This window comes from Gouania willdenowi, chromosome 8 (genome assembly GCF_900634775.1).
Source record: "Gouania willdenowi chromosome 8, fGouWil2.1, whole genome shotgun sequence".
NCBI classification, from domain to species: domain Eukaryota; kingdom Metazoa; phylum Chordata; class Actinopteri; order Blenniiformes; family Gobiesocidae; genus Gouania; species Gouania willdenowi.
Window position 1 is genome coordinate 13,038,630 of NC_041051.1, and position 23,711 is coordinate 13,062,340.

Here is a 23,711-nt window from a genome sequence, read left to right on the forward strand (position 1 = left end):
GCCAACTGTTAGCATGAGAGCATAATTGTCTTTGGAACAGTTGGATTGAATACTTCAAAAGTCTGTGTTTGTAAAATAAAATTCTGATATTTTCCAAACATCACCAACAATTGCTCTAAAATAATATCTGTTTTTTTAAATAAACACTGAAAATGTATTTAGCAAGAATTAGCAAGTATATGCATTACACCATTTAAAGTCACATATTTTATACACTGTACCGCCAGTAAAAAAAAAAAACAACAAAAAACTGAAAAGTAAAATAATAATAATAATAAATTACTATTACACTAAGTCAGAGATATGATATAGTATGTTCTAAATATGACTCTCATAATTTTTATTATTTTATTATTATTATTTTTACATTCCTAGCCACTGTTCTTTAACCCCGGAAGTGTTTAAGTGGTGGCCATCATAAAAGAGCGTTCAAATTGTCTGAGGAAAGGAGGCGCGGCCGTAGGATTATTACGTCACCTAGTGGAAGTGCATCTTGATCTTCAAAAAAAAGTAATCACCTTTTCCTAACTCCGCTCCAAACAACCCGTGGATGACGTCATGGGGTTAAGGAAAAGTGGATAGTAAAGGAGATAGGAGGGACTATAATATATTGGAGCTGACCAGCAGCAGTATTCCCTCCTGTCCAGTAGGGGTCAGTGTTTAAACCACTACAGACTGGAGGAGTTCTTCATTTAAACCACTGCGCTCTCGTCATTTCCTTGACCTCGGACCCTTCGCTAACCTTCGTGCATGTGGAAACACACTTCATACCTCCCTGTAGGGCTGATATAGGTTTGACACCATGGTAAGTGTTGTATGTGTCAGCCCGGTAGTGCTAAATTTGCTCGGTGTCATTGCTCAGGTCTCCTTACACTGTTACACAAGATGCTAACTTAGCTAGCATGTCCTACTGACAGCCTACATGTGTTTCTCATCAAGCTGTTCAACAATTATGATAATTATGTCCTTTATCTTTCTGCTGTTTATTATTGTGTCACATGTGAACGTAGAGTTTGTCAGTAATTAATTGTGTGTGTGTGTGTGTGTGTGTGTGTGTTCCAGGCCAAGTACATAGCACAGATCATAGTGATGGGAGCACAGGTTGTGGGACGAGCCTTTGCTCGGGCTTTACAACAGGAATATGCAGGTATGAGTAACAAAGTCATGTAATTAATTACCATACCTGTCAAATTTTGGATTTGAGAATAAGGGAAATTTTCTGGCGCCCAACCAAGCTCCAGTATCCCTTATATTTTAAGATAGGTGTACAAGAAATCTAAAATAGCCACTTGTCAACCACTTACTAAATACAATGATGTGATTAGAATCTGGCAGGTCGACCTGTATTAACATTGAAATGCTGTGAACATTCCTACTAGGGCTGGGCAATATGGAGCAAAACTTATATTTCAGTATATTTTCTCAAAATGGTGAAACATGATATAAATCTTAGATAATTTTACCAAATAAAGTCTGTCCAGAAAGACAATTCTGGGTTGAGTTTGCTGATGCAAAATGCCACACAGGGACATTTATTAACAAACAGCTGTTCAATATGTGCACTCAGAAATCCATTTAACTGAGCTTTACATGTTGTTTTGAGAAGTAAAAGCAGCGACTCCTAAAACTAGTATTTGATACATTATAAGCTATAATATATATATATTGATATATGAAATATTATAGTTTTCTATATCGCCAAAATACAAAACTCGATACATTTTGAATCTCGATATATCAGTTCTTTGTTGTTGTTTTTTTTTTTCAAGCAGAACGTCTTCATTCATCATCTCTTTTCTGAGTTGTTGTGCGAGGCTAGTGACGGCGTTCAGTTTAGTAAGGCATATTTGAATTATTATTACATTAAAATACGGGATATTTACGGGAAAATACTAATGCGGGAAGATGGCGGGAAAGAGGGGTAAAATACAGGAGTTTCCCGGCTAAAATGGGACACTTGACAGGTATGAATTACACACATGGACAACTGCATTTATTTAGTACACTACTGCAGTGCTGACCTTCCTGAATTCTAACATGGACACAGATTTTGGTTGTTGTTATTACCCTGATTTCATATATTAATTTGACAGTGGCTATCTGTATGGTTGCTGTATCAATACTGACATTTTATCCATACGCAGCGCCCCTATTTGGCCAGTTTAGGTCACGTGAATAAGACTAAACTGAACCCTAAAAATTGTTGTGATATTGAGTTGTCTTACTCTGTTGTTTTGTGTATTTATTACTATTATTATATATTTCACTGTGGTAAATACACTGCTGTTGTGTTCATGTTTGAAATAAAATCAAATTAAACTTCATCAGTAAAGTGCTTTTCATACAACGTGTAACTCAATGCTTTACATATTTAAACTAAATGAGATGAATTGGTGATAATTTGTGGATAAACTGATGTGAAGATGAATAAGTCCCTCTTCATTGCAACCATGTCTTACTGCGTTACCTGTGTTTAGTGTCACATTTCTCAGCCCACTGGTATTTTCCCATCACAGCCAGTCAAGCAGCAGCACGAGCCCGAGGCCGTCCAGGTCAGCAGTCAGCTGCAGCGTCCAGCATCACAGGAATGAGTCTTCAGGAGGCTCAGCAGATCCTCAATGTGTCCACACTGACCCCAGAGGATATTCAGAAGGTACTAAACACACCCCACAGTCCCCATGGGAACGGTAAACAATCACAGTTTTTCTTTCTCACCCGTTACTAAGAGTAAAGCACAAACTGTTAAATATATATACATTGTCATTTTGTGATGGAATGATTTTTAAATGAAACCTTAAGATACTCTTGCTTTACAAACACAAGATTCACCTGTTAAGTATTTATAAAAGTAATATTAATAAAAAAAACATTATTCATAAAAAAAAGGCTTTATTGGTGTACATTTGAAAATTACAAAATAAGCCCTGATTTATGTTGTTTTAAATGAATAACTCCAGTAAACAACAGTGCAATATTCCCAGTATGTATCTATGCAAAACATTACAGATTGTTTGATGTTGATGCACTTTTTCACGTGATGTCAGCACTTGACCTAGCAACCCGCACCGCCATTTTAAGAGGGGTATGTTTTTGCGTGACAACCGCTATTTACCGCTGACTACACGATGGAGATCTTGCAGTTTGGCTATCATAACTACGCCTGGCTAAAGAAAAAGATACAATTTTACAGAATACCTACAGAAAAAGGCCAGAAGCGGAAATTACGGATCCAAGCACCGAGGCGAACGAACGACGAGGGAACTACAGGGAGCCCAAAATCAAAGTGGTCGTACGTTTGCAGTAGACTTTTCGTTAATGGTAGGTTGTGTGTTTTGAGGATCTAAATTTTTACTGACTGATTTTATGACATTCATTATGAATTAGTCTACATTTAAATTGTAATTTATTCAGTAATGACTGAAATGTCTATAGCTAGTTAGCTAGCTAGGGTTTACACCTAACTATGATGCTTTACGAATATAGTTTTTGCCGTCATTCTTGACATTCTTAACGTCACTTTCACGAATCGGAATAGAGTTCTGAACAGAGCGTGTCAGTTGTTCGAGTGAGTCGTGCCATGTTTATTCCCCCTAACAGGTGCCAGTCCGCCCTGACTGGCATACGGGGATACCGGGGTTTTCCCCAGTGGGCCACTGGGTCGGGCCATGAGAAAGAGAAAAAGAAAGGGGGAATAAACATACCTATCAAGTATTCCGTTTTGACCGGGAAACTCCCGTATTTTACCAATTTTTCCCACCATTGTATCGTATTAATATTTTACTGTAAATATCCCGTATTTTAATGTAATAATGATAAACATAAATAAAAACATTCCTCTGCCTTACTCAACTGAACGCTGTCACTAGCCTCGCGAGAATTGCCACTTGAAATGGCCTGGGTGGCAGTTCTCGCCAGATTAGTGCCGACAGCGGCAACAAACCAGGAAACAACTCAGAAGAGCGATGGATGGATGAAAACAAGAAGTCGTGTAAACCAACCAGATGTAACTTTTCTTCATATCGGTGCTTGGCCTTTGGCTTTGATCTGCTGAAATATTCTTAAGACAATGAGTAAAAGCTTCGTGTTGTCTGCAGTAAATAGCGTAGATAGTGGTTGTCAAGCAAAAACATACCCCTCTTAAAATGGCGGCGGGCGTTGCTAGGTCAAGTGTCTCGGATGCTGATGTCAGTGCGAAAAGGTGTATAATGTGATGTTTTTTGTTTTTGTTAAAATGGTTGTGTGATTGTTGTGTTTAGCAGTCGGATTATATTGTTGGAAGGAAAAAGATTAACTGCTGTGTTTTATTTTCTCTCCACAGAAATATGATCACCTTTTTAAAGTCAATGACAAGTCGGTGGGCGGATCCTTTTACATCCAATCAAAAGTAAGGGTTTTTTCCCCTAGACGTTGAGATTCTTTCCAGGCGTTATAAAACTCTCTTCTTGTTCAGCGCAGTGCTTAAACTGTTTAATTCACATTTAAAGTTACTGTTTTCATCTGATTTCATGAAGTTTGTCTTTATCATTTTTTCTCTTTTTTTTTTTTTTTTTTTTTGAAAATCTAAAATGAGTCTTGGCTCTTTTTTTTTTTTTTTTTCTTTTTTTTTTTAACCAGTGATCATAAATGTTTTGTAGCTCTTTGTGAATGAGTAACAGTCTATCAGCAGTGACAACCAGTGTCTTTGGATAATATAAACAGTTATCAGATGTTTCTGTTTTTGTCAACGCCTTCATTTTCTGTCCACCTGCATTTCATTTAGTTAAAAAAGATTGAAAAAATGCATAAAAAGATGCTGTATATGGTGTGACAGTCTGCCCACGACTGCTGTAGCGAAAACATCTTTAAAATGACTAAACATTCTGCCTTTTTTAAACCTTATTTTTGAAGTGTTTCTATTTTAATTTTCATCATAATATTCAGGCAAAATTTTGTCAGACGAAGCCCATTTTAGAAAATATCATCCATGACCCACTTACTATTATTTAAACTATAGCAGGTGACTCCCAGCTCTCTTTATGCTGAGTCATGTTTTCAAACTGAACTTTCATTGTAACTTTTCCACCAGTTCCTTTGGATGAAGAAGTTTTTAAAGCTTTTTATCTTACCTGCTTTTTTTTTTATTTTGTTTTTGTCAGGTTGTTCGAGCTAAAGAGCGACTGGATGAAGAAATCAATATTCAGTCACAGCAAGAACCAAATCAATCACAGAAAAACACGGAAACATGATAGATCATTCTGTACATACTTTATCCATCGCCCCCCCCCCCCATCCTCTGTAAATTATACCCTGAATTAAATATATCTTTTCACATGTCCTAAATGTGTACATTTTTTTAAGGCACAATTGGCTTTACATACACTTTGTCCTCATTATATAAAGGTTGAATCTAATGATGATTCGTAGTAGACAAACCTAAATAAATAAATAGGCTGTTTTTCCCCCTTCTTATTTACTGTATCACACTTAAAATGGCATCCATTTCACCCATCTCCATTAGTTCTAAGAACCCCAAAAACATAGTATTTGAGGTTTATTTTCCCAAACTCACCCGTTTTCCAGAGTTTTAGCCTCTGAAAAGTCACTTTCTGAGCAACTCTACACAAACAGGCTGATTTGCGGCCTACCTATGCATATTCATGAGTGGGCGTGTCTATAGACTGGACACTGACTTCCTCCTCCCCGCACGGTGACGTAGGGCCAGAGGACGGGCCGCCCTCCTCCCACCCACTGCGTAGCCGAGCTCATGCTCAATGCGCACATTCGTGGGCGTGTCTGTTTACATGTCAATCACGGTAGAGCTTCCTGGACCTGTGCGTGAAATTCGTCATCAAAGTGGGAACGCGTCATCAAATTGGAGCTTGGTGTTTGGGGTCACCCTGCAGTAAGAAAGGAGCGAATCACCCTCTAACTAACGATTGATGGAATCAATGAAAAAAACACTTTGGACATGTGTATGAAGCCCAAATAGCACTTTTATCATGTTTAAAGCACTGTAAAGTCAATTTAGCTTAACATGGGCCCTTTAAATGTTTTTTAAGTTGCGTGTGCAGTCACTAGTAAAGCACAAATATCTGACACAAATGAAAAAACACACATATCAAATGCAACTTTATTAAACATGTTTTCATTGACATTATTATCAATATCGTAATAAAATTCCTCTAAAACAGGAGACACTGCTATGTTGTACCAAATTGAAACTGACAACTCTAAAATTCTGCATTTTCAACCACAGAACATGAAGCCAGGAAAAATATATTTTCATATAATCGCTTTTTTTTTTTCATATAGTGTAAAGATTCTATAGTCACCTATAGTAAAAAGGCACTTGGAAAAAAAAAAATTAGAATACTGACATATCTCACAAATGTGCAAAAAACATAACATGGAACAGGCCTCGTGTGGCCTTAGTCTCATCATTAACCCTTTGTGCAACACTGTGGCACTTTCAGTCAATGGCAGCTCTTTACAAAGAGGAGCAAGTCAACACTTTAATCTATTCTTGGTTTCTTCTAACAGAAACAGGATCAACCCACAAATCTCCAGGAGCCCGTACCACCTTAAACGTTGTACAAAAATAAGACTATAAATCCACACATTTTAGTTCACATCGGAGGATTTTTGTTTTTACTGCTAAATTTCATTTTTTTGTGATATACTACGCAAAACCATGTGACAGCATCCTCATCTATACACGTTATGACAGGCGGAGCTCAAAGGGTTAATGGTACAGCTTATTTAACATTAAAAAAAACAATGTGGATCCTGTTGGATCTGTGTCATGTTTAGTCTCTGTCCCTTCGACCAGCAGAGGAGAGACAGACAGACAGAAAAGGGAGGGTGGGGGTTGGATGGAGGAGGAGGAGAGCCACCGCATCTATGATTCTCACTGTTGCCATGGAAACCGTCTCTAGCCGACTTAACACCTGTCTCTTTATGACATCACATGCCGGGATTGTCCACTCACAGCGAGGTAATTTTTAGTCAGGACACAGAAACTGGTTGTGTGTGTGTGTGTGGTGGGGAGTAGATGTGAGATAATGCAGAGAAACCGAAATCTGCAGTGAATCCTCACAGCACCTTAGCTGGACAAGGTTTTGTTATTCCTTGTTTTTGTTTACTGTGGTTGTTAGTTGTTTTTTTTTGGGATTAGCCTACGATAAAAAAAAAGAGGAAGGAGGGAAAATGCGCCGTAAAGGTCAGACAGAGTTCAGTGGCCTACTTTTCTGCAGGCTGGTGTCTGAGGTTTCCTCATCTCTCCTTGTCCCTGTATGCTCATTTATTTATTCATCCATTCCTTCCCCTGGCTGTCTCGCTCTCTGAGAAATGCTTATTATTTTCACACTTCATCACCTTGCTACGTGTGCCTCTCTGTGAACATAAATGTTAAACTATCAGATTAAAAACATGATTGTCAAGAGAGCTGGAAATGGATTTGGTCCATTGACTGTTTCCACCACAGTGGTAACTGAACACAATATTTTACATTTTAAGACCTTTAAAAAATAACTAAAAAAAAAATAATCTTTGATTATGGGCGGGGCTTCCTGAAGCAGTTAAGACACGCCCAGTCTATACTATAAAATCTGCAATGAACCATCTAAGCTATGCAAACTAGCTACTCAATATACCTCTCTATATACTCTTCTCTCAATCCAACCTACTCACCATAGATTGTAGAGCCCACAGAAGCTATTATAAAAAGGGGCGGGGCTAACAGTGCTTATTTGTGACGCAAGATGGTCCTAAAACGTCACATGATCTTGTTCTCAGCCATGAGCATAATTCAATTGTAATAGCCTGGTTTCAACCCATAGAGGGCAGTCATTCTGACACTTTATAACAAAATATGCCAAATTGAAATACTTTGACTAAAAAGTTGAGAGTTGGACCAGTAAACAGCACCACTTAATACACAAATACATTTGTATTCCACAGAAAAAAGTGGTTTTGGGGTTTAGTTACTCTTTATTACAGCCTTTGTTAGGGATTGATTGAAGTTAGTGATGCTTTTGTGGGACAGAAATGTTGACATCAGCTTTTGAGGATACTGGAATAAATAAAAAATGTAAACAATTTGTTGTAAGTAAAAAAGTTAGTCACATGTATTCTCTATGCATTACACTGCTCATTTACAGCTAATTTATAAGCAAAATAGTGTCTACTGTATAACCTTAAAAGTTAGACCCTCTGAGCATCACCACCTGCAGCCCAAATTTTGTTTTTTTAAATCTGTGTTCCCCTCGTCTCCTCCACACCTCAAAGCAACTCATCCTCAACAGAAGTCAGATGGCAGAGAACCCGTCGCACAAGACAGAGAAGCAATGTCAACATTGAAAAATGTCTCGTCGTAACTGCACAAGATTTTTTTGTTTTTGTTTTTGTTTTTTTGTTTTTTTAAAAAAAAAGCAGAAATAACTGAATGTAACACCTGAAAGAGAAGGTGGTGAAAAAACAACACGTCCCATGAGGCAGTGGTGTGAAAGGAGAGAGGAGCATCTCCTGCTTTCCTTCCACTCACCTGTGGACACAGTCGACATCAAACATGTACAAAGTCACAGCAACAAAAACGTTTAACAAAGCCATGGAAACAGTGAACAGGGTTGGATCACAACTGGTCTCCTAGTGACATTTCATTAAAATAAAAAAAATAAAAAAATCAAAGTTAGTGTATTTAATGCTGAATACATGCTTACTGTCTAATAACACATTTTAATGAAGTAAAGTTTCTTTTTTAAGTGTGGCTTTGTTGTCAGTTCAGCTTTATGAGGCATTGAGTGTAGCACAATCCCAGCCATCCTGTTGCTCCGTTCTGGGTATTTTTTGGCACATTGTGATGTGACACAAGTTAAGTTTATCTGACAAGATGAACCTTTCTTATAAGGGTTTTGGGTCTGATGCTGTTGCTCTTTCTGCCTGTGAGGATTTAATAACTGGGAACCAGCTGGTCAATCCAGGAGCAAAACATGGGCTGTTTGATATGTCATACTAACGTACTACTCATACTAGCAATACACACCTTCATTTAAGCACTTTAACTGTAACCCTTATTTTCATGCACTTTATAGTGTTGATTGACTGTAGTGTATTGCATTTATGTACTTTAAGCTTTGTGAATAATGTTTGTTTCGTGACCTGCCAAGGTTAGACTATATCGGGACATTTTTTAGGTATGCACAGCACTAGTCATACTTGACTGCCCCATGATGCATTGCGAGCGGAACGTAAAATCATCCTGGTACTGGTTTCAAGCTACAAGGCAAACATCTCCTTTTCAAAACAAACGCATCTCTTCTTGTCTTCAATTCGTTTTTTAACGCATTTGTAAATAGGGCTCTTGTTTTTAAGTGAATCTGAAGTTTAGTCAGTTGCACAATGGTGGAATTCTCAGAAATTTTGGCATGAAATGTGTTTACGCAAGTTTTATGGATCAAATGACCACATGTTGATATTCTACTTGGTCACTTTCTCACTTAAAATGTTTTCAGACTTTTCAAAGGTGGAGAATCAACATTGAGATATTTAGCCTCAGTGTGCTTCAGGTTTTTGTCGTTGTGGGTTCAGAAAACAACTTGGGAAACTTGGAAGTATACTTCAGTGTCACCATCCTAGTCATACTTATAATATATAATAGTAGACAGTATATACTCATGAGTAGTACGTTAGTGACATTTTGAACACAACCACTGTTCTGTTGATGATAATCAGGGTGTTATTATCATGCCCTAGCGGAGGGGGCAGTCACATGTACCGGTGCCTTAACTTTCAAAGACAGAAATTAGGATTAGACATAAGGTAATGTGTCTATTTTTGGCTGTGATAAAGTCTTTGTAGAAAAATATGTCCCTAGTCCACAGACAACGGTTTCATTCCGCTGGACTGGGTTGGTCTGTGTTCATCCTCCCCAAACCTGGGAGAGATTGTCATAAATGCTCCTCGTTAGGTTAGCATGTCACCATGGAGGAGCAGAGTTAGCAGCAGATTGGATTTTCAATACCAGTTTGCACTGTTACGTACAATGTTTATTTAGTTGACCTGTTCACTTGCTTTGGTTTGGCAAGCTTGTCTGAATCATTAACCGCAGTGTGAAAAAAGAAAATGCGACATCACGATAATCTGAACATCTTCCTGTTACGTGCACATGTGCCAAACAGTGAGTGCGTCATTTGTGGTGTGTGTGCCTCCCCGCAAAGCTGGAGGCACACAGTCTAAGTACAGTTCACATAAATACCTAATGGATAAATCGATAGGAACAAAGTGCTAAGACTGTTACGTTCATGGTCCTTGTTTATAGAACCAGCAAATAGGAATAAAATATGGAAGAAACAAGGTGAAAGAAGCCTTATTTCTAGAGTTTATGAAAAGTTCTTGGGCCTCAACGTTTAGTTGTCCAACGAAACAAGAGGCTTGCGTTTAAAGAGGTGTAGTGTTTTCAGGATTTGTTAGTATTTTTGTTTTGTTTGTTTTTACACTCCATAATTGCGTGGATCATCCGTGATGACCAACCCTACCCCGACTATGGCATTAACCCTCCCACCCTGACCCCCTGAGCTCTTTTGGAATGTGTAGGGGTGAGTATGAGTCAATCAGTTGACCACAGCTGGCTTGAGCAGCACAGTGCCTGGAGGGATGACCACCCAGGATAAGGGGTCATGGGATCCTCCTGTGGAGAGGTTCAGTACCCCTCTAGTCACCCCATTGTTGGACTCCTCTCCACGGGCCTTCTTTGCTTGGTGCTTTCTGGCCCTGTGCTCTGACGAGGCCCCCAGCATGGGCATCATTGGCAGTCCCAAAGACGAGGAGGATAACCCTGGAGACAGCAGAGGGGACTTGGCTAGGCCCAGTGGGGAACCATTAAAGGACAGGAGGGACGTGTTTCCCAGACTGCCTGAAGGCAAGCTGGGACAACCCAGCGCACTGAGGTCCAGAGGCCGGGGACTGAGGGGGGACAGGGGAAGACCTCCTCTGAGCCCCTGCAGAGCGTGTCCTCCCAGGAGAGCGGCCGCTGTCCCCGGAAGGAGGATGTGGGCTCCGCTCATGTAAGACAACTCTGAATCCTTCCCCTGAATGCTGGCAAGGCCCCCACTGTGACACCCCTTCAGCAAAGAGCCCACCCCACCTGGGGAGCCCTGCTCCTGAGCCACAAAGTGGCCGTGGGCTTTGATGTGTTTGCGCAGAGAGCTGGGGTCTGTGTACCGCTTTAAGCAGCCCACCATCTTGCAGTAGTAAGGCTTGTCCACATAGTGAGTGCGTGTGTGCTTGAAGCGATCGCTGGAGTTGGAGTAACGTTTGTTGCAACCTTCATAAGGACAAATGTACGGCTTTTCACCTGCAGAGAGAATATCCAGGTTTAAAACTACATGGTTTTAAACATTGGGTATGAGCTTCTGCCGGGCCCAAGGAGGCTAGGCCACTGACCTGTGTGTGAGCGATTGTGTATCTTTAGATTCTCAAGGCGTGAGAAGCTCTTGTTGCAGGTGGGACAACGATGCGGCTTCTCATTGGTGTGCGTGCGGATGTGGATGAGCATTTTATACCTGCAAACGAAGAAGCACATTTTATCATTCTTTACCTGCCACATATTTCAGAGTTCACATGTGGTAGGTTTTATTGGGGGGGGGGGGGGCTAACAGTGGTGGTTCATGATGTAAGAAACCCCCATTCTCAGTCAATAGCTAAATTCTCTTGTAATAGCCAGGTTTCAACCCATAGAGGGCAGTCACACTTTCGTTTTCACAACAAAATACTCCAAATATCTTTGACTAAAATGTCAAGAGTTGAACAAGAATCAATCAAACAACATGACTTCATACACAAATACATTTGTTTTCAGCAGGGAAAAAAAAGTGGCTTAGGGGTTTAGTTACTTTTTAACAATTCGAGAACCACCAAAGTCCTGTGATACATAATCAAAGAATCTACACCAACATCACAAAGTTATTGTTATACCTACTGACATGGAGCAAAGACACTTTCTAGAGCAAGGGTTCTCAACTGGTTTCACCCTGGGACACACATTTTGTCACCGTCATTAAATCGCGACCCACTTGTTTTTAGAATTCAACCAACCAAATTTAGTTTTTCCACAAATAGCTGTTGAAAATACACACATAATCTTTTTTAAAACATAAATCTATACATTTTCTGTGCAACATCCATTTCACACCATGCCTGTCATAGAAAAGTTTCTTTCAAAATAAAAAGTCCAACAGGAGAGACATGAAGTAATTTTGAGCAGCTGTTCACGACCCACCCAGTACAGGTCCGCGACCCACTTTTGGGTCCAGACCCACCAGTTGACAATCATTGCTCTAGAGTGTTGGTAACTGAAAAAAAAGAATGAACTACACTGAACAGTTAGAGGCACATCCGTTGTGCCACAGCACCTCCAAATCACAGGTCCAGAGAAGGTGTTTTCTCACCTTGCATTAAACCCTCTCCCTTTGCGAGCACAGCCTTCCCAGTGGCAGCAGTACCCAGAATCCCTTTCAGGCTTCACGTGAAAATCATTTACATGATCCACAAGGTCTTGCAGGGAGTCAAAAAGGAGATGACACTAAAGGGAAAACAACACCAAATCAACATCTCCAATAGGAAAATAGAGAGATTTATTCAGATTATTTTTTAAAACGTACCTTCTTCCAGTGGCAGGCCAGTTGTTCATCTGCCGACAGGTCGGGGGAGGTTCTCTTGTCACTTGTGTGGCCAATAAACATGGAGGAAGGCAGGTGAAGACCAGCTCCAGCTCCGATTGGCACGAAAAACTGAAAAGTCTGTGGAATGTGAGAATTCTGATAAACAAACACAAACCATGTTATCGAACTGCTCGACGCTAATATGACTTTTCTATTTCATGCATCAAAAAGCTCGAGAAAGAAAACAATTTCAGGTTTTAGGTATAAAAGCAAAGCTCTAAGTAAAAAAATCGACAAGCACCACTGAAAGCTGAAATGCTCTTTGAGTGCCTCTTCTACTTTAAACACTATCAATTAAATTACAGGTAGTGGCGCTCCTTCAGTCTGTGCTGTGCAGAAACACTAACCCTTTCTCCAAAGTCTAGCCCTCTGTCCTTGATTAGGCACACTGCCTCCCTTAATAGCACAGCATGAAAGCTGTGAGAATCAATGAACTCCAGCAGCGCCTCAGAGAGCTAACGCTGCCACACAGACACACTCAAATAGAGCAGAGCCTTGATAAACTGTTCTCTAATGAGATCCAAGGAACGCAGACGGACGGAGAGAAAAGAGATGTAAAAAAAGATCATGGTCCAGATCCATGTGGCTGACAACAGCTGCATGAAAACTAGACAGAGGCCGTGTTCCAAATGTCATACTAACGTACTACTCATACTCATTTTGACCTCCAAATTAGGGAACGCCTGGGTACCTCACGATACGATACGCGACACAAAGCTCATGATAACGATTATCTCACGATATGACGATACTACGATTATCGATATTTTGGTCAGAAATCAGTCTACGATAATCTATGACATAAGAAAAAAAAAATTAGGGGGAATTTTTTTATTTTATTAAAGCAAATGGCTTTAATGAGCTTAAGCAGGTGTACCTAATAAAGTGAGCAATGAGTGTCCACATGACAGCTTTAAAAAGCTGAGTAGGAACTAAAGAAGCTCTGGAGGACGTCAGGCCAGTGAATATCCTCAGCTATAGCATGTTGCAATTCAATTGCATGATAATTGAATTAAGCGGCGTGAGGTCTGCATGGCTGTAGCTTTCCCTTAAATCCAATTATGCATGTACACACACACACACATACACACACACACACTAACACACGGTATGCCAGTAGGGCCACTGAGTGCAAGTTGCACTGACAGAGCTGTTTGTTTGGGACACAAGAGGTGTTTGATAAGCGTTACCCCCCTCTTTCTCTCTCTCCCTCACATAGACTCCTCCCACTCCTCCAATCACCTGATTCTCCTCTGTGAGCGTGACACAACCTGATGTTGTCTCTTGTTTACTGACCCCAGCAGATAAAGTCACTTTTATTTACTCTCACTGTCCTTCACATTTATATGGATCATATTTCCTGGCGTATAGGATGCTATTTTTTTCAGGTAAAGGTGAGGGTGTGGCCGATGTCACGGAGCGCTCCACGTGTGGATTTTTCAGTGAGTTGCACAAATGTGTCCAGTGCCAGCGGGTGTCGGGAGGCAGAATATTACTGAGCATCATCCCTGCAGAGGAATGACTGAACTGTAACAGCCACTGAACATCACGGTGAACTGAACGAGTCTAATCCCAGCACACGTTCCCCATTAGTGGGTGAACAATCCAACGCTTGGTGAATGAACTCTGCTTCACAGCTTTAATAACAGGACAGATGCATCGCGGTCCTGCAGGACGGTGTCCAGGGGTGGACCGGGATAAAAATTCAGTCCTGGCATTTTGTGTCCAGACCAGTGCACTACATTATCAGAGGACACCATGTAGAAGCTGTAATTAAGTCAGTGGTGCTCAACATGTGGCTTTTTATGTCTTCATTTGAATTGTCCCATTTTTGCCCCTTTTCAAAATGTTTTGACACCTTTTTCAGACTTTAGCTACCGTTTGCCAATAAATATCCCTTTTTCCTTATTTTTTGTACATTTTTGCAAGTTCTTTTTGACACTTGAATCCAATTTTTGTCTTTTCTTGACTTTTTTGGGCCAATTTTCCTCCTAATGAGCTAACTTTTGCTGGATAAATATCACTTGTTTCCTTTTTTCCCCTATATTTGCCTCTTTTTGTTCCACATTTTTGCCCTTTTTCACTATTGCTTGCTACATTTTGCCAATTTTCACTATTGTTTTCCACATTTTGCCCTTTTTCACTATTGTTTGCTACATTTTGCCCTTTTTCACTATTGTTTGGAACATTTTGCCCATTTAAGCTACCTTTTGCCATTACATAAATGACCTAGTTCCTCTTTATTTGCCCATTGTTTGAATGTTTATGGCCCTTTTAGTCACTTTACACTCTTTTCTTGCCACGTTTTTGCCAATTTTGGACCATTTTTGGCGACCTGTTACTATGTTTACCTTCGCTCACTCATCAAACACAAAACAGAAATGAACAAAAATGTACAAAATGAACAAAAATTAACGAGAGTATAGCAGCCCCCATACCTGCCATTCTGATTGGCCGAGTCATTTGAACGGCACCCTCATCAGCCAATAGGGTGCAGCCTTTACGTGGATTTTTTTATTTTTTTATTTTTAAATAGCAAAATTATTGGAATGTGGCCAATACAGCGGTGCGTTCAATACAATTTTGGAGAATTTATATTATTACAAATTGTAAGAGAATATAAGATAGACTTAAACTCAGGTCATTTCATACTTACTCCTGAGTGGATGTAGGTGCCGTTAGTCATCTCTGGTGAACTCTGGGTTTGGCGAGAGGAGGGAGACATGCTGAGGTCCATAGCAGGAGGGGTGGGCGTGTTTGTTTGATCATGAGAGATGACGTGCACACCTGAGAAAGAAAAACATTGAACAAAAAATATAAAAAAATAAGATAATATTGGAATTACCAAATGTGCTGTATGCCATTATTGATACAACATATTATAACACTACAATGCTAGAACTTATTTTTGCATGATCACTTGATAAGTTACAATATTGACTTTAAAAAGGTACCAGAACTAAAATTCTCTATTTTTTACAGCAGCAGTAGCATTTAGCAAGCTAACAGTAGCCGTTATTAAGAGAGAAATAATAGTTAGCAAAAATATATTTAAAGTGTTTTTAAACTGGTTTTACTTTATCTTTGTTTACCTGTTTGTCTGATATAATTTTATTATTATTATTGTGTATGTTTATATATATATATATATATATACACATACGTTTTTTTTTTTTTTTTTTAAATTATTAATATATATATAGTGCGCGTGTGTGTCTATGTGTGTTGGGGGGTATATAGTGTGATGTTTTCGTGTTTGAAAAATAACAAAAATGGGTTGTATGTACCTTGAGAAGAATATATATGAAATATATATATATATTTAGAGTAATGATAATAAATTAGATGATTAAGAGTGTAAGGTGTGTTTTCATCGACTCTAATACCAAATAGCTTATAAAAATAAAAAAGTGTTTTCTGAGTATAATTTCATCAAAATACAATATACAATTATTCATATTACTTTATTCTGATATCAACATATGGGCAATAGTGTATGAAATATATTTCATTCTGTGACTTTCAGTAAGGCTGAGATAAAACCCAAAACTAGCAAACAAGATGCAGTTTTGAATTAATGAAATGAAAAATGATGTTATTTCAGCAGTTTATAATCTTTCATATAGATGAATGGTTAAAGCTGGCATTTTGAATATTTTTCATGCAGTTATCTATAGATGGACATTATTTAGACGTTATTACCAACCTGTGTGTGGAGAAGCTGGTGAGGCTGGCTCTATCATTGCTGTCCCGTCGTCAGCCATATGGAGTTGGTGGGCACATTTAGGGTGCAGTGGGGAGAGGGGGGGGGAGCGCACCCCTTTGTCCTTTCCGTTGGCTCGCCGAGGGAGCTTCAGGTCGAGGGGCTCATCCAAGGACAGCATGACCACAACTCACTGACCTCCCAACTGCACAAACAGTCACATGAGGGCATTGTTAGTCCAACCTGGTCCAAACCAGGCTCCTGCACATTTTCTCCCTGTACATCAATTATTTCCCTGTTGTTTGTCAAGTATAATTAAAATTACTGATTTAGAAATATACTCCAAAAAAAGGCATGTTTTGTGCAATATTATTATTATTATTATTTTTTTCTCTCTCTTGGTGCAATAATAATATGCATAAACACATCTATTAATGCTAGCCATGTACAATAGGGCTATGTGCAATAATATTACCACTTTAACTATAAATATATCTATTAAAGCTTCAATATGTAAGTCAATGCACGTTCTTGATCTGAGAATATGGACAGTTTCATGGCTTATATTCCAGCTGAAGTCTCTAATGTGGCTTTCGGCACAGGGGTTACACGGCAAAGCAAGAGGAAAAAGGAAGACCGAGGTGGAGAAGCAACAGATTAAAGGCACAAACGTGTTCAGGAGGAATGGCGGCTACGTATGCGGCAGACTGTGCGTGATCGGCTTTCAGTCCATGCGCTGTCTGCCCCGAGTCAGAGAGACAGAGAGTAATAACAGACAGAATAAATAGCTTATTAAAAATGAAATAAGGTGGAAAGAACAGACCCAATTTATTTGCAGTGTGGACGGAGTGTGTCTGCTCTGATCAGCTGGGCTCGGCTGCAGCTGCTTGTGTGAGAGGAGCGGCTGTGACTCTGAGCCTCTTACTGTCCTCACAGCAGTGAGTGATATACGCCTTCATGTCTCTACAATGTCAGAAAACTCTCCAATAACACAAGATAAAGTCCTTACATTTGTTACTAGTCTCTATGGAGAAAAAAGTTGCAAAGTTCCACAGTTGTCCGCGTGCACGCAAGCGTTCCCAAGAATACTGGTTAATTTTTCAGGAGGGGAGGGGGAAGTGTGGAGTGCCTCACTATTCTACATATTGCAGCTTTAATGCTAACCATGTGCAATAGGGCTGTGTGTAATAATTTTAGCACTTTAACAACTAACCAGGCCAAGGGTGATGTACAATAATTTTAGCACTAATGAACCAGGCTAGTGGCATGGTGCAATGTCTTAATTAGGACAGAAATGGTGCACTTTAACACTAAAGCACTTTATTGTCTGCTTTATGCACTTTAGCCACAATGATCACTTTATTTCTGGTCTGTCCTCAACTAAATGTTGTTGAGTCTTTGTATTTTATTGTGCTTGCTGTCTGATTTTGTTGTTGTCTGTGTTTTGTTTTTATCAACCGGCCAGGGACCACAGATTAGGCTTTACACCGATTGTCCCTTGTCACAAATAAATATTTGTGGACCATAAAACAAAATGATCCATTTCGAATTGACTGAATAAATGAACAGGTTCCCACACCTGAGGTAATCTTTATTTGAATGTAACTGGAAGCAACTCATGTTTCCTCGTCCCACAGGGTAAGAGTTACTCTACAACAATGGCACACAAACCACCATCGTAAACCGAAACACTGACTAAGCTGAAGATAAACAAACACGCACACGTCCAGAGCTCACTATCCCCCTTCTCTTTTCCTATCCTGACCTTTGCTCACACTCTCTTTCTGAGGAATGTCTACGATCCAACCCAGATGGTCACTCCACCCCTAAGACAGCTACTATCTCCTACCCTGCGTCACGTCAGCCCTCCCCCGCCCCCACAGCGTGCACCTTTGGACGCCACAGACCTCTGAGACCCACCAGCAACCCTGCAGGCCTGCAAGTCCAGCTGTACCACTCTGTCCACCTCCTCCCTCCTCTGACCCCTGGCCCCAGCCTGAGGGCCCAATGCTTCATCTAGTTGTCATTTCAATTAGCACTACTAGTTTTCCCTTGTCCCTGGACCCTTAGATGAACTCCATTAGTCAAAGTAGATGACAATATAGGAGTTTGTACCCCACCTAACCCTAAAGAAAGCTATAAAGATAATTATTGAACCTGTAAAGTATGTAAATGTGTGAGATTTTTCTTACAACACCAGCATTTATACGATTATACAACAAGTGCCGGTCACGCTGGGACAGTGCTGGTAAAATAATGCCAAGCCCGCCATTGAACACAATGAGTTAAGGTTCACTGCTCCTTCATAGCAGAAACACATGCATGCACATCAAAGCATTTTTAATGATACAACTCAGTTGGAGTGTCCTATATTCCTGATCTAAATCACCTCTTTAAACAATGATGCACGCAAACATGTGCCCATGCACAAATTAGATGCATTCCATGCATATTAATGATGGAATAATAACCCATAAGATTCTGCAATGACTTTCTTTCATTGTAAAAGGCCAAAACCAAACCTTAACCATACATTTGACCATGTTGAATAAACGCTTGGCATCGTCCCGGTGAGCCGTCGACCCAAAGTGGGCCGGTACGGTCTGCTGATTTTTTTTTTTTTTTTTGTTTGTTGAGCGAGTGGAGGCAGACATGGTAACAGGTGGCCAAAAATGGCCCAAAAGTGGCAAAAACATTGCAAGAAAAGAGTGTGAAGTGGCTAAAATGGACCAAAAGCAGTCAAAAGGGGCCAAAAAATGGGCAAATAAAGAGGAACCAGGTGGTATGTAAAGGCAAAGGGTAGCTTTATTGGGCAAAATGTGGCAAACAATAGTAAAAAAGGGCAAAAATGTGGAACAAAAAGGGGAAAAATGTAGTGAAAATAGGAAACAAGTGGTATTTATTGGGCAAAAATTAGCTTATTGGGATGAAAAATTGAACAAAGGAAAGATGGCGAAAGAAAAATGGGTTAATAAGTTTCCCCCTTTTAAGGTTTTCTGGGGGAATAATAATTCTATTTCAGACATAAATAGCCACATGTTGAACATCACTGACTTAATAACAGCTTCTACATGGTGTCCCCTGATAATGTAGTGGGCTGGTCTGGACACTAAATGCTAGGGTGGAATTTTTGTCCCAGTCCACCCCTGGTTCTGAACGGTTAGGTTTGTCCTGGACATGGTCCTAAAGTGGTAACACAAATGCATACACTCACTAACACATGCCTTCACGCACGCACAAGTAATGAATGAAACTGTAAATTCGTCCATCCTCTCTCTCGCCCGCACACAAACATCCTCACACTCATACAAGCTATGGTTTGGAGTGAATGGTGGGCTTTGAGAGCTACTGGCCAGAAGCCACATGAGAAACCCTTGTGTCTGGGAGGCATGGAGCAGGGAGGTCACCAGGTTCGCCGTGGCATCTCTCACTCATACACACACACACACACACACACACACACAGACTCAATCAACCATAGATAAAGGGGAGCATAATGCACACACATACAATTACAAATAGGAACAGACTGTGTGAACTTACAGATGGATAAACATCATGGTTCTATCAAGCAGATCTCAAATAAATAGACACTTGTGTTCCTCTACTTGTTTTTATTAGTTTGATCTAATTAAAAACAACCTGCAAGAGCTTATCCAAATGAACCAGGTGGATACGCTACAGAGCAGCTACACTTACAGACCTGTGACCCAACACAAAAATTCAAGCTGATAAATATTCCTTGGAAGAGGAGATTTACAAAGTTAGGTTGCTAGGTCGAGGACAAGAGTTGGAGATTTGCGATATCAGTAATTTCTTTGTACAACATATCAGATGCATTCATTGTATTGGAACTTGGTACAATTGTATCGTCCCTATTTAAATAAAATTATATTAAATTCTATTCTCAATGAACTCCAGCCATAGGCATTCAACTTTAAAAATTATAAACTCTGTCAAGTAAAATTAAAAACAGATGAAGAATGCTATAATAATACAATGATGTGCTTCTTGCTTTTAATAATGGCAAAAAAACGTTTTTCCCAAAAAGTGATAGTAATGTAATGTCTGATCGGCTATATCGGATCGGTCGATATTTTGCATTTTATGTCTTAATTCATCGATTTGGTCAATGACGTCATTGTCGAGATGAAACTTTCTGTAGATGCTCCCATTGCATTGTTTTATCCGTCTCATTTACACCGAAGAGTTTTTTGCTTTATGTGACACAGCTAATGCTAATGCTGAAGGAGGCTTCACATAGTTCCAGTGTGGTCTGCCTCCACAGCTTCATCTCTAACTCTCTTGTAGTTGAAGCTATCCTCCGCTTCAGGGTTAACTCCCTTGCTTTACAGCAGTCATTGAGATTCAAGATCTTTATTTGTTACATACTAATACAGATGTGTAGTGAAATGTAAAGACTGTCCCGCAAGGCCATGCAACAATAACAAGCACTCAATTTAGTAATATACATACTGTATATACAGCAAAGTAGAACACAAATTACACAATACACGATAAAAAAAAGGAGTTATTTGAATGCACAAGACATACAAATACGGAATAGAATACTGTAAACAGTTCTAAGTGTCAGCGTGTAAAGTATGCAAAGTGTCCAGGGTCCAGTAAAATAGGAATGTAAATTAGTTTTAAAAAAAAAGGATTATTGAATCTACAAAATGTAAAATAATAGAAATATAGAAAAATGCAAACAGTGTCCAGAGGTGTCGAAGTGCAATGTGCAGATTTATGTTTTTAACTGAGGAGAATGGAGTTAACGAGGCGGACAGCATGAGGAAAGAAGCTCTTCCTGAGTCTTTCTGTGTTTGCCTTGATGTATCGAAGGCGTCTGCCAGAGGGTAGAAACGTAAACAGTCCGTTACCCGGACTAAAAACTCCGAAGGACCTTCACAGAGACTTTGAATTTCCTCAGCTGTCTGAGGTGATATAGGCGCTGCCTCACCCTTTTCACCTGACTGTCTATGTGGGTTGTTCATGTTAAATCCTCCGAGATGTGCAGCTTCAGGTACCTGGGGGCACCTGTCCACCAGCGCCCCACCAATTATCAGTGGGGTGTAATCCTCTGCTGTCCTCTCCTGAAGTCTACAATCAGCTCCTTGATTTTGCTGACATTAAGGAGCAGGTTGTTGTCCTGGCACCACTGTTACAGGTTTCCAACCTCCCCTGTATACGCTTGCTCATCATTGTTGCTGATGCGACCAACAACCACCGTGTCATCTGCAAATTTCACGATGATGTTGGAGCTGTGTGTGGACACAGTCGTGTGTACAGGGTGAACAGCAGGGGGCTGAGAACACAGCCCTGTGGTGCTCCGGTGTTGAGGGTGCAGGGGCTGGAGGTGTGTTTTCTCACTCTAATCACCTGTGATCTGTTCGTCAGAAAGTCCAGGATCCAAGCACACAGGGAGGTGTTGTCTGAGGTCGGGGGTGGGGACTATGGTGTTGAAAGATGAACTAAAATAAATGAGTATGACATGGGACTCTGGTTTAATTCAACAGCTACAACGTTTATTTTGCCAATCACTCAAAAACAGCATACAGATTATAATTGATCTGCTCCGGTCACATACGCTCCCTCACTCCACACACTGGTTGAGCGACCAGCACATTCACACAGACACAAATGTTATGTTCAAGTCCTGCATGGAAATTCTTCAATTCTTCCACTACCTCACAATCACAAGGCTGCGTTTAGGTCCCGAAAAATGGTACCGTTGGATTTTGTATCAGGTAGTACTGAAGGAATTTGGTTGGTACTTAAAAAAACAACCTGAATTCATTTGATTGGATCGGTGATCGTTTTTTTTAAACTCACTGATCGGTGATCGGCCCAAAAATCCTCATAGTGTAAAGCCAAGTGAAGATACTCACAAAGTGAAAGGGAATTGTGTCACAAAACCAATTCTACTGACAAGCAATCCGGGAACTTAAAACTGAGGATAATTATTATTCATTGGTTAAACAGTTACTGTAAATGGTCAGTCAACCTCCAGGTGAACTGACTAAGATTTCCATACTGGACTTTTTTCCATGATGTTTTTTAGTGCGGAAAAATAGTAGAGAAAAGCTAGGAAGTGATTCACAGTGAGTAGGTCTTGGACTGGAGTTATGGGATCTTGTCACTATCCTTCAAAGAGCCACAAGTCACTGAGAGGACGCTTGTGGTAAGTGCGAAAAAAAAAAAAGAAAGGGAAAATGCGATTGTGAGACAGAATGACAGTCAGAAGGAAAGAGCGCCGTGCTCTGGTTGTGCATGTCAGTGTGATATGCGACTGTGTGCGTAAAGCTTTGTGGCGGGTGGCTGTGAAGTTTGAGGATGGGGTGCTGGCTGGGCCCCGTACGGACTTCCTTGCTGCGCCGTGGGGTCGACGGTGTCTCTGAAAGGCTGCATTGTCTCACTTTGAGACTCTCCTCTCTCCCACTTGCTGAGTAAACATTGACTACAGCAGCTGAACAGGAGAAAAACAGAGAGGAGGGATGACCGAAGGGGCCACGGTGAGGATATATGAGGGTGAAGAGGAAGTGAAAGAGTAAGAGTCTTCAAAGAGGTGCTTGTTGCATGTTCTTTTAGTAACCTCTGTCACCTACTCCACTATATTGCTCGAGCCCTGGTTCCTTTGATGGTGTGCTGGTGTTTGATGAAGGGTGAATTCCAGTTGAGGAAGAGGAGGAATGAAAAAAAGCTAAAGAGTGAGGTCACACAGGAGGCCATCAGGTCAGAAATGGGGTATGTGTCTTAACACCTCCAAGCCCCAAGGCTGAGCTCACATGAATCAGGGCTGACCTTTCTCGACCCACTGATCTTTAGTCTGATCAGATCTGTGGAGATGGGGAGGATGGGGTATCAGCTCTCACTTTATGGTGTCATAACGCAGTAATTACAGTCAATTTAATAAAAATACCTTAGCTGTAGAGATTCATTTAAAAGTTACACTTCATTGAATCTTATTAAGCAATATTTCTGTCTTGCAGAGTGGAAATATGTCTGTGTGTGTGTGTGTGTGTGTGTGTGTGTGTGTGTACACAGTTTGTGTGACCCCCTCTGAGCTTGGCGGTAACTTTATCTCCCTCCTGCTGGGACCCTGGGAGGTGGTCTGTAGGAGGTAAGCCATCTCTCCCCGGGGCTCTTTGCTCTCTTGCTTTATTTTGCATGCACACACACGCACACAAACGCATGCACACAGAAAGAAAAACAAAACGAAAAGAGCCTCGCTTATGTGAAGAACATTGTTAGAAAACAGCAGTTTTTTACCATTATCACAGTGTTGTAACAAGACTTTTCTTTTACAAAGG

General features: G+C 40.3%; 2 protein-coding genes across 4 annotated transcripts in view; one reads left to right on the forward strand and one right to left on the reverse strand.

Moving 5' to 3' along the window:
• LOC114467874 (mitochondrial import inner membrane translocase subunit tim16-like) overlaps positions 1 to 5,319 on the forward strand; it is a 130,754-nt gene extending 125,435 nt beyond the window's left edge. The window contains exons 1-5 of one of the 2 annotated variants that reach the window (XM_028454370.1): positions 647 to 805; positions 1,063 to 1,147; positions 2,517 to 2,653; positions 4,319 to 4,384; positions 5,136 to 5,319. In XM_028454370.1, coding sequence (XP_028310171.1) covers positions 803 to 805; positions 1,063 to 1,147; positions 2,517 to 2,653; positions 4,319 to 4,384; positions 5,136 to 5,225 — 381 coding nt within the window. In that variant the 5' untranslated portion in view covers positions 647 to 802 and the 3' untranslated portion in view covers positions 5,226 to 5,319. Of the gene's footprint in view, positions 1 to 646; positions 806 to 1,062; positions 1,148 to 2,516; positions 2,654 to 4,318; positions 4,385 to 5,135 lie in introns of those variants that run through there. The other variant, XM_028454371.1, reaches the window with a different exon arrangement.
• Positions 5,320 to 9,556: 4,237 nt separating this feature from the next.
• The window catches only part of glis2b (GLIS family zinc finger 2b), a 36,803-nt gene continuing 22,648 nt past the window's right edge, over positions 9,557 to 23,711 (reverse strand). Inside the window, exons 2-7 of one of the 2 annotated variants that reach the window (XM_028456047.1) lie at positions 16,402 to 16,603; positions 15,352 to 15,482; positions 12,636 to 12,773; positions 12,423 to 12,556; positions 11,419 to 11,537; positions 9,557 to 11,329 (exon numbers count right to left, since the gene is read on the reverse strand). In XM_028456047.1, the coding sequence (XP_028311848.1) occupies positions 10,587 to 11,329; positions 11,419 to 11,537; positions 12,423 to 12,556; positions 12,636 to 12,773; positions 15,352 to 15,482; positions 16,402 to 16,579 (1,443 nt within the window). In that variant the 5' untranslated portion in view covers positions 16,580 to 16,603 and the 3' untranslated portion in view covers positions 9,557 to 10,586. Of the gene's footprint in view, positions 11,330 to 11,418; positions 11,538 to 12,422; positions 12,557 to 12,635; positions 12,792 to 15,351; positions 15,483 to 16,401; positions 16,604 to 23,711 lie in introns of both variants that reach the window. The other variant, XM_028456046.1, reaches the window with a different exon arrangement.